General features: G+C 44.0%; 1 protein-coding gene across 1 annotated transcript in view; it reads left to right on the top strand.

Annotated features, from left to right (window-relative positions):
* Positions 1-269: 269 nt before the first annotated feature.
* Clstn2 (calsyntenin 2) overlaps positions 270-11,413 on the top strand; it is a 335,736-nt gene continuing 324,592 nt past the window's right edge. The window contains exons 1-2 of the mRNA XM_076867065.2: positions 270-273; positions 993-1,115. Of these exons, the coding sequence (XP_076723180.1) occupies positions 270-273; positions 993-1,115 (127 nt within the window). The remainder of the gene's footprint in view (positions 274-992; positions 1,116-11,413) is intronic.

Raw genomic sequence — 11,413 nt, 5'->3', positions numbered from 1 at the left:
GGCAGAAAGTCTAAAATCAAGGTGTTGCAGGACCACACTCCCTGGGGAGGTGCTAGAGGAAGTTATAGTCCAGGCTTCTCTCCCAGCTCCCAGGAGGTCCCTGGCCTGTGGCAGCATAGCTCCTGTCCTCCTGGCATTCCCCCTGTGTGGGTATCTGTCTCTGCATCCAAATTTCCCCTTGGTGATAAAGACACCAGTCATGTTGGATGAGGCCCTAACTAGGGCACTCATTTTAGCTTGACCATCTCTATGAAGACCTGTGTCCAAACATGGGTACTGAGGATCAGGATGCCAACCTTTCTTTCTGGAGGTTGTCAAAATTCAACCTATAATGTGAGATATTTAAGTGTATTACTTATTCATCAGATCATTATCTCAACAATTTATTGAAGAATGACTTAAGTTGCTAGATAACTTAAGCCATTTAGATAGTCTTTAGATGGTCAGAAAATACTAAAATGTTTGTTGCCTCATTACATACATATTGATACTTATACATATGTAGGTATTATGTATATATGCATGTCAGTAGTTCTTCAGGATGGGTCTAGTGAGGCTGAGGTCAGAAATTCTAGCACCCACAGCCATAACCTGTCGGTTTGTTGATTGATAATGGACTCTGAAACATCTATTAACAGAGAGTGGGATTTGAAAATTTAAGTTTTGTATCAATTCTTAATAATCTCTACACTGGGCATTGAGAAATCGAAATAATGGGATTTGATGAGTCAGAAGGTCCATAGTCTTAGAGATGAAAATGTTTGAGTCTTGGTACTGCTGTTTAGCTTTAGAGGTAGTTGGGGTGAGCTGTGGAAGCCCTCTATGCATGCTCTGAAGCTTCTCTGGGTATCCAGTGGTCTAACATGGTCCTCCTGGGGTTGTTGGATGGGAACCTGTAGTTGGGCAAATGTGCAATATGAATATTATTATGGGCTAATTGTTCACATGATGATCTTCTTGCTTCGTTCTGTTTTTCTCCATTTGTTCTCTAGTCAACAAGCATAAGCCATGGATCGAGACGTCTTATCACGGAGTCATAACTGAGAACAACGACACAGTCATTTTGGATCCACCTCTGGTAGCCCTGGATAAAGACGCACCAGTTCCTTTTGCAGGTAAGATGATGGTTTTGTATGTTGCACTTGACTTGCTTTGGAGATGTGTTGTGAAACCTGAGAAGCCCAGGCTAAGGCTTTATAGCTACGGTCACCATGCTGTGTGTGTGTGTCCTAGATTAGCCCAAGCTGTCCATGCCGTGTGCCTCCTCTCACTTCTTGTATGAATTCTGTATCTCTTTGCGGTTCCTCCCATCATGTTGCCACGAAGGCAAAATGCTCTTTCTTCATAATGATAAGATGCTGAAATAGCCACTGGAGTCGGAGTTAAACTAGTAACATTGTTAAGAACATTTTTATCTTAATAACCCATAGACATGGTAAAATGTATGATGTGCTGTCACCACAACTCATGGATCAAGGATAAGTCAAGAATTGTCGCTTATTACCCTGGCAAGAGAAAAAGGTAAAGAAAAAGGATCAGGAAATATTTGCTAAGGGTAGGACAAGGTCAGGCCCTTGAACTTAAATGTGTGTGTGGCTCTTGGAGGAGGAATCAGAAGGAAAAAATGTTTCCCTCTGTATCTTGTGGCTAGAGAGCTTTCCAACTATTATCAGCTACTATGGCTCCCTTCTGACCTCCTGCAAGCATGGGGTCCCAGGACGGGTACGTGCAGGGTACACCACTATTTCACGTGTTTCTACAGATTTGGGCAAAGACAAGGGGATGGGTGATGGGTGGAAGGGATTGGACAAAGAATTTCTGAAGATCTCTGCATGGTGAGTAATATTGTTAACATTTTATAACTGTCAGAAGAAAGACAGGAAATTTAATGAAGGGATTCAAGACTTCCAGAAGATTGCTTTATGATGGATGGGTGCCAGGCAGAGGTTTTCACCATGATGAAGTCTATTTTTTCTGACAGTTTGTCTGCTTCACTATGAGCCACTTGGGCAGGAAAAAAATGGGCTCTTTTGAACTTAAAAGATAAGTTTTGGGCAGGGCCCTTTTTCATTATGGAACATTATAAAGCAAGGAGGGGTGGGGTAGGTTCCAGTCAGCATTATGTGAAGATAAACCCAAAAGCATCCTTGAAGACAAAAGGGAGACACTCTGGACTCTCAGAGGCTCTATCTTACGTCCATGGGGGTTTAGAATCCGGGCACTTTCAAACATCTTCCAGATGTCCTTCAACCAATCACCCATGCAATCTTTTCCACTAAAGAGGAGGTTTCTTCCCTAAATCTTCTGGGCCAGCCTCAGAATACTCCAACTCATCCTTTCTTGGAGATAACTAATAGGTATTGGGATTAATCATCAATTCTTAGTAACCCTCAGAAAGGAGATTTTTAAACAAATATTATCCAAAATGTCTGGATCATAGAAATGTCTGTACATTTAAAAACTAGAGAAGACATTTAGAAATTGGGAGATTTAACATAAAAAAAATGAGGATTCCGATTTATCTTGGTTAATTGGATCTGAAATACAGAGCTGAGTGTGGCTCCCTCCACACCACATGCTCATTGCAGCAATGCCCCTGTCTCAGAGCTCCTGTGCAGAGGCCTTTCAACCATTCAGCTCATTCAGCTTTTATCAAATGTGTGACTCCTTGGAACATAACAGAGTAAACTAAAGGGAAGTAAACTGATGACATTAAAGTCATTTCGGTGTAATGAGGCTAACACTATAAAAGATGAGGCATGTGTCTGACTATTCATTATGTCAACCCTTAATGCTCTCATCCAATACCAAGCAGGGAAGCTGAAGTCTACTGTAGTTATAAGCTCTCTGATGTACAGACCAGAGTAGGGCAATAAATTTTTCAAGAAAATATGATATTTAAAATCTTATGTTTACAAAAGATTATTTAACTTTCTTGGTTGTAGAGCTAAAGGACCATTAAGTTCTACCTGGAAGTTCACCAAAGGATTTGTTGAATCAGAAGCCCATCAAACATGAATTTGTATTCTGACCATTGGATGTGCCTACAGTTTTTTCGGGTTCATCTTGAAACTAAGGTTCATTCCTAAGCCAAGCCCTGAGTAGTTATTTCCAACTAAAGACAATTTCTGTACTCCAGGTATTATTTGCAGCTACCCTAAAAAAAAAAAAAAAAAGAAAATCTAGCTTAATGCATCAAAATGTAATCTTCTGAGTTCGTAAGAGTAAAAAATAAAGGTGCTTTCTAGAATGGTCAAAGCTATTTTTCTCAATGTTATTTATGAGAAGCTCCAAGACAGGACACAGGCACTAGCCATCCATCCATGCTGCAAGCATTTATTTTAAAACATTTATCTTAAAAAGAAAATACTGGAGATTTATTTCAGATCTCTATCATTCTCATAAAATTGAAAAATCCATATCTGTCGGCTCTATCACTCCTCCGAGTCAACAGAAGCTTTTAGTCTCCCCCCCCCAACACCCCCCACCCTTATCAGCCGCTCGTGCATAGAGGGGCAGTTTTCTTCCCCTTTCCCCAGGGTCTTCATTTTCAATTTAGCCCACGAGGTGAGCTGTAAGCTTTGTGGAAGACAGTAGCCTCTATCATTTTTGCTCTGTCTTGTTTCTCTTCTCCACGCCTCCTCTTTAAAAATTTATTTTTAGAAAAAAAAAACTTACATATAGATTCTGCTGTAACATCATTTACAATCATCTGCAATCGCAAGTGCTTGTCATTTAAATAAAAGTTGTCATTGCATTGTGCACATAGTGCAAAATGCAGGGATATCAAATAGCCTTTATATTGTCTGCTCATGACATAAAAAGCATTGAGTACAGAAAATGTGAAAAATGTAGTGAAACATATTTAAAAAAAGCAAAGGCATTTACAGTTCAGTCACTTTTCTACTTTTTTAAAAATTATGATCCCATCTCATAGTACATTAAAATTTCATATTAATATTCTATTAACATTATTTAGTTAAATAATACTAATGATACCATGTACCAAATGAAATGAAACAATTAAATCAATCAATTTAATAATATTAATACTTGCCCTATTTTTCCCACTAAAATAAAGGGAATATATCATTTTATTAAATATTCTTCTGCAGCTATTTAAAATGGCTATGTGAGTTTTAAGTTAATGAGTAATTCTAAGGCTTACCATCCTCTAGCTGATGGGAAATTTGTCTGCTTTCATTTCTTTGTTATTGCAACATGTGCCCAGATCTCAGATTCTGTCATTTGGATAGATTTTTTTTCATGATTGGAATGAATTGGCCAAGCGTTTTAAAGTTGCTGAAATGTGTTCAATTGCTCTCCTGAAAAGTGCGAGTCTTCGATCTTATTACACCCATATGAGTCCTTGTTCCCTGAATCACATAGGAGTCATTTTGATGGTATGATTTAGGGATGGCACGGTAGAGTAGCCTCCCTGTCATTATCTGTCAAATAATACAGGCTTTCCAACATTGTTGGATGGAATTTAAAGCCTGTCTATGACACGTGTTGCGATGATTCAAACGTGGAAATTTGACAACTTTGAGTTTCATTTTCCAGACCCTCCTCCCTGCTTATGTCACTGAGGAGACCCCTGAGTCATACTGAGGCTGCATGACTTGCCCAGTATCCCAGAGCAGACCAGCACGGGCCGGAATGCAGGCAGGGCTTCTCCACGTAGCCTGTCCTTCTGATACTGCCTTTTGATCCCTGCCCCACCCGAACAGGAAAACCTCCCTCAAATTTCAGTCAAGTCTCAAATTCTCAGCCCAGAGTCTGAGCTCTATAGACTTGACCTTCTTAGAGAATCAGATACAGAAAAATCCTTGAGTAATAATGGAAATCCTGTCCACTGCATGGCAAAAAATGATAATGAAAGCCAAGCTGGGCACACCGTGAACTTATTAATTTCTACACGTGCCCCACTGAGGCCCGTTAGGATACTGTGGAGACTTTTAAATTTGAAGGGAATTAGATTGCCTTTCAGAGATAATAGAACTGCTCATTTGTCTACATCGGGCCGGTCTGGACTTGTCTTTTGTAAGGACAGGGCTGCAGAGAATGATCAGGCATAATTGGCTGGCTTCTCAGGCTGGGTGAGTCTCTGAAGGCTGCCCAGACAATTGCCTCGGACATGATTTGGCCTGGTTTGATTAGCTGGTTAGTGCTGGTTACAGTAGGAACAGCTCTTTCTTCCATAGTTAACTCTGCTGTCTACCGGCCCTGCTCTCTTTGGGTGGGCCTACCTGGGGGCCTTGTTCCTACCTCAGATCCTACAGATGCCTAATAGCAGAGACCCACCCAGGGCTCCAGGTAGCCATGATGTGTCATGGTGAGAGGGAAAGCCGGAGGTTTTAATTCTTTTTTAAAAATTTAATTCTGTTGTTTTATTAAGTCGACAGAAAATGTTATACATTTTTATTATGTTCAATATGGTATTTTGAAGCATAGAAGCATATACTGTGGAATGGTTTAATCTAGCTAATTGGCAGATGCATTACCTCGCACAGTTATCGTTTCTGTATGTTTGCATGTAAAATCCACTCTCTTTACATTTTTCCAAGAATGCAATGCATCATTTTGCTGTCTAATAGAGTTCTTGAAATGTATTCCTCCTCGCTAACTGCCATTATATATTCTCCTACCTCGGCACCCTGGATTCTACTGCTGTGCCTCTCTACTTCTATAAGATCCACCTTTTTATATTCTACATGAGGGAGGTCATGTATCATTTGTCTTTCTGTGCTAGCTATTTTCACATACCAGACCCAGATTATTTTACATTTCTGCTCTGCCATCTCAGATAAGTCACCAAACTCCTCTAAGGGAGGAATTCAAAAATGGGAGGTAATCAGAGTACCTACTCCTGGGATTGATATGTGGATTAAATAAGATATTATTGCAAAGAGCCTAGAGTTCTCTCTGGCAGCCAGAAGATGCACAGTGGCTCGCAGTTCTGATAGTCATAGCAATGGTAATAATAAGAATCATCAGAGCAATTGTGATTCTTGTTATTATCAATAAGCCACAAGTGTTTGCTTCATTTTCATTGTAATCAGTGGCACAATTATAATCTGTGATGATGATGCTAAAGGAAGGAGAAAAGTAATTTTGGAGTGTTTCTAAGTCTTGATATAGTCATACACTTGTAGCATTAAGCTAAATTTCCTTGGTATTTAGTTATGTGATGGTGCAGGGACAATCAGTTAAATGATGTAGGAGAAAGTAGTTTAAAAATGGTGTGCAACTCTACAAATAAATATTAGTTGGTTGGAATGAATTTCATTACATTCTACCTGTAATCCATCCTTGCGGAGTTCTCTATTACTTGTGAAATACATTTTCAGACTGTCACAAACCGTGTGCTTTTTGATTATAAACACATGAAAACACACACACACACACACACACACACACACACACACACACACGATGCTTGCCAACTTTGAAACAGGGAGGTCAGCTCTCACAAGCCTGATTTGCAAATAAGAACATTGAGACGGAGGTAAATTTTGTGAACTCTGCAAGGTCACCTCCTCAGCATGGATCAGCCCTGCCACCCCATTCCAGACTCTCAGCCTCTAGTGTTGGCCTCTGTCTCCTCTGCCAGTGGTCTAGTGTGGGTGACATGTGTCATTGGCACAGGGGATTTACCTAGTACCCAGACGACAGGAAAGCAGGCTGAATGGTACGTCCTTCCCCTTTGAGTTCTCTTTCCATCTTTCTGATGGTGTCCAAGAGAAAGATGCAGCTCGGGAGGGTCCAAACATCTTCGGCACCTGCTGATCTCTCAAGAGCAGGCTCTATCACAGAACCTTCTATAGGCAACAACACAACTAGAGTCTGAATGACATTTTATGTTATTTAGTTTACTTTTATTTAAGGCAGGTATTGCTGGTTATTCCTTTCAGGCATTTCTTATTAAATAAATTCATATGACTTTTAAAACATTCCAATTTGAAGGAAAAAAAATGTATGCAAATAAATATGTAGTAGTTTATGGCGGCAGCAAAAACCAGGAAAGAGGTCTGGGAGTGAGTACCAAGTAGGACAGGGTGGAACAACCTATCTAGGGGTGAGCTCCCTCATCCAGCGCCCTCAGGCCCACCTGCAGGGACCCAGCTCTTCAGTCCCTCCTGCCTTGTGGCTCTCCCAGCTTCAGCCTTAGCAGCAGAGAAGCCACTTCTGTCAGCCTTTGCATCTGAGCTGGTTGGTGTGGGGATCGTCAAGGAGGCTGGAGATCAGCTCTGCTCTCTGTGCAGTCACTTGGCCTCAACCCAGGTCAATCCTTAGCCTTTACTGCAGACAGTCATGTTCAGACCTGCCTGAAACCCCCAGCCTGGGGTACTACCCCAGGCCCCACAGAGCTGGAATCAAGAATAAGTCAGGAAAAACACGAACTAATGTCTGTTCATGCAAACACGTGTGAAAATCACTGAAACAGAAAAAAAAAAAAAAAAGAGTAAGCCAGAATTCACCCATTCCCCTACAGTTTTCTCTTCACACCTAAATACACACCTTTAATTAATGTGGATCATGGTATATATGGTGCCAAGTCTTTGTCTTCTCACTGTCTACAGATATTTTCTAAACTTAATAAAGCATGTTCAAAACTGTGGAAGACCAGCTTTAAATCTATGGCACAGAGACATGCCATAATTTATTTAACCAGTCCACTATTTCTAGACCTTTAAGTTGTTATACATAATTTTCCTTTTTTTTTTTTTTTTTAAAGAATTCTTCCACGGTCGGCTTTGACTGAAAGGCCTTCCTTCAGTAAAGCCTAGGAGTAGGAATTTTATTTTTGTGGTTTAGTTCATAGACAGTAACTCCAAACAGATGTGTTCTGCTTTCAGTGACAGACTGAGACTGTGCCCTCGAATGTTCTTGCTGATGAGATCCACCACGGCCAGTTTCATGGCAGCTGGTGGGGTCCAGATTAGACAGAAGAGTAATGAGGGAGCGCACACTCCCACACGTGTCTGCCACCTGTCCCCATGTCCCAGACTCTGGGCCTCCCTCCCTGTGAGCAGGTCTCCACCCTAACTAGGGGACTCTGATCCAAAGGCTTCCGGTTATAGCAAGGGGTGACTTAGGAGCCCTCGGGAGCAGAGCTGATGTTGCTTTAGAGCTGAGGACAATTGTGGGGGCAGAGGACAGCAGCCAGTGAGTCACCTGGAAGACAGGTGAAGTTGGTGCTTGTGACCCCTGGAAAGAGGACAATGGAAGGTCATCTGCAGCCCCCAGGAGCAGCAAGGCACTGGCGACAGCCATTCCCCTGGCCTGATTCTGTTGGCGCCAGAGGGGTCGCTGGGCAGACTGGCGGGGGAGGGAGCCCTGACCCAGCCGTCACTCTGGAATGAAAGTATCGATTTGGCACTGTGGCTTTGGTCGCTTTCTCCTGCCAGTCTGACAGCCTGCAGCCAGTGATGGACATGGGGTTCAGGGGCAGGCCTGGGGACCTCTCTGCCACTCCACTCTTTCCCTTCACACTTTATATTCCTCTCTCCTCTCTGCTGAAGGCCAGTGGCTCAGGAGGCCCATCTCAGCTCCCCTGGTGTGGTCTGGGCCATTCACACAGTCCTTGAGCCCAGAAGCCTAGGGCCCAGGGTGCTTGCCTTGCTGATAAGGGAACAAAACATGACCCCTGCACGGAGATCATGGGTGGCCCCTTTCTATGGGAGGCAGGAGATGGCTGGAGGAAGAGTGAGAAGCTCCCAGACCCAGGCATTTGGGGACTTTGTCCTGCTCTTCTCCTCTCATCGGTCACAGATCCTTCCAAACCTTTCCTCTCGTGAACTCTCATCCTCTTTCCTTCCTCCCCAGTCATTGGCTCACAGAGACCCCGAAGCTGCCCGTCCACGCAGCCTTTGCCACTGAGCTGCTTTTGATTTTGTTTTGTTCTTCGTTCTCTTTAAGTTCAAGGCCATGTGTGGTTTGGCCATGTGGCAGCTCAGCCTTGGGGAGTTTGGGAGGGCTGGTCTCACCTGGAAGACTTTGACTGCACTTCTCCATTGTGTGTACCACCTGGGCCCCGGGGCTCTCCATGGGGCCCAGGTGAAGAGACTTTGTTGGCAGCAGCTGCAGACCCTGTGCAGTCTGCTCACACCAAGCCCCTCCTGCACCGAGTGGCAGAGGTGGCCTCTGAGGAAAGGAAGGCAGAGGAGGAAAGGTGAAGGAGCATCCCCCCAGGGGACCTGGAGGAGGGACTCGGAGAAGAGCATGGTGGACCCACAAGGGCCTTGGCTCCATAGTCTCCGTGGTGGTAGGAGAGGAGGAGGGAGGCTATTGGGGACTGCCACACTCATCCACCAGGGGCCCTGACCCAGGGCCCAGGACTTTCTCAGTGAGAAGTCTCCAGGTGGGTCCTGCTGTAGGTCAAACTCACGTTCAAGGGATAACCAGTGGATACTTGTAGACCCTTCTCCATCACTAAGGTCGGAGAGGAAGGGGCGTTCAGGGAGGCAGCCACCTTAGTTTGCTTGGGACTAAGGGGTTTCCTGGGATGTAAAGTGCTAAAACTCAGAAGGTCCTGAGAGATGTGGAGTCCGGGTGCAGAACACTTGGGCTCCGGCACTAGGAAATAGTTCGAGAGAAGCCCATGAACATAGGAATGTCACGTTTGCTGGAACCCCAAGTTAAGGACAATACTCTACTAAAACAAGATGAAAAGTGAACAATGAAATAAAAGATAATAGCCAGACTTCTGCCAGCCCATATGGTGACTGTGCAAATTGGAAACAGGTGCTCCTTCTTACAGATGGACACTGTCCCACGCCAGAGTGCACAGCTTGGCAAGTGGAGAAAGAGGTGGTTTTCATTCCCCACTTGTCCCCTCAGTCCTCCATCCTCGGATCAGAGACAAACTTGCATAAAGAAGCTCGGAAAATTAGCTAACATTTATTGTTACTCCACACAAGACAACTGTGTTACAAACACTGAATCATTGAATTTTTACAACAGTCCTCTGAAACAGGCATTATCATTATCTCTACTTTATAGAAGGAGAGACAGAGGTTAAACCAGATCACATAGTTTGCTGAAAACACCATTGTAATGAAGTTGTAATTCCAACCCAGATGTCTCAGTTAAGTATGGCTGTGCCATCGCCACACCAAAACTTAGGAGCATAGCAAACGGCAGCCATTAATTCTCTCTCATTAGTCCACCTACTGATGGGGCAGCTCTGCTGATACGAGCCGGGCTCAGCTGATCATCGCTGGCTACCAGCAGCCCGGGTGTGGGCTGCAGGCTGGTTGATTTAGGGCGGCCTTGGCTTGGGTGACACTGTATTCTTCTCGTAAGCTAGTGTGATGTCCCTATCATGATTGCTGAGAAGCCAAAAAGTAAAGAAATGTGCAGGCAGTTTTGCAAGTGGCTGCTGTAACGGGTTTGTTACTGACCCCCTGTGAGAGCACCTCGCGGAAGCACTCCCAGGGTCGGTGTCGCGGTATGGTAAAGAGCACAGTGGGATGACACTAGGGTCACTGGCGCGATCTCGTTCTACCCAGTCTGCCTATGGGCTACAAGTATTCACATTCCTCCTCATGCAAACAATGCTTCTCACTACCCTGGGATCCCAGGAGGTTGCAACCAATCCTGGTGTGGAGCTTGCAACCCAGGATTTTGTGGTGTTCGTGAAGGCTGTATACAGCAAGTCTTGATCCAGAGACCTGTGAAATTAAAAAAAAAAAAAGGTCATCTTCCCATACAGACTGACCAGAAGAAGGAAAAACTCAACTAACCCCTTTCATTCAAAGAAGAGAAGGATGAGAAGCATACAGCAAGCACTAGCAATATTGAGATTCTGCTGGAAAACGTTGCCAGGTCCCCCTCCTTTCGAGGATGTTTGTGCCCACCAGGGCAAGTGGACATTATCCATTATTCTCTGATGCTCCCTGTGACCTGATCCTCTTTTGCCGCCTTTTAATTCTGCTTCCTCACAAGCCTGGGAGATTCAACAGGAGTTGACATCCTGCTCCTGCAGCCAGGATCCTGGACTCAGTCGCTGGGGAAAATGTCGACTTTTGTCCATTGTCATTGACCAGGACTCTGTCTAGCCACAGTGAAAGAGGTGGCCACACCCAGAACACTAATGTCAGGACAAGAAATCAGGAATAACAAGAGACCACTTTTTTTGTTGTTGTTGGGAAAACAATTCAGAAGATCCAAGGTGGAAGATCCCAGAATATCAAGACTCCCAATCTATAAGGTACCAAATCTATAATGTAAAAATGATACCCAACACATTTAGAATGTTTTCTCTTTCACTGCTCATGCTGGGCAAATTCCAAGCCACGTGACCCATACCCGCCCTCTCCTGCGCCCAAGTTGTGGGGACTGCAAATGAGGCTTCCATGATACATGAAAATCACAGTTAAGGATGCTGGGTCAGCAGAGGGAGGGAAGG

The sequence above is a fragment of the Callospermophilus lateralis genome, chromosome 10, assembly GCF_048772815.1.
Source record: "Callospermophilus lateralis isolate mCalLat2 chromosome 10, mCalLat2.hap1, whole genome shotgun sequence".
Taxonomy (NCBI): domain Eukaryota; kingdom Metazoa; phylum Chordata; class Mammalia; order Rodentia; family Sciuridae; genus Callospermophilus; species Callospermophilus lateralis.
This window is presented reverse-complemented; position numbering and strand designations above follow the sequence as displayed.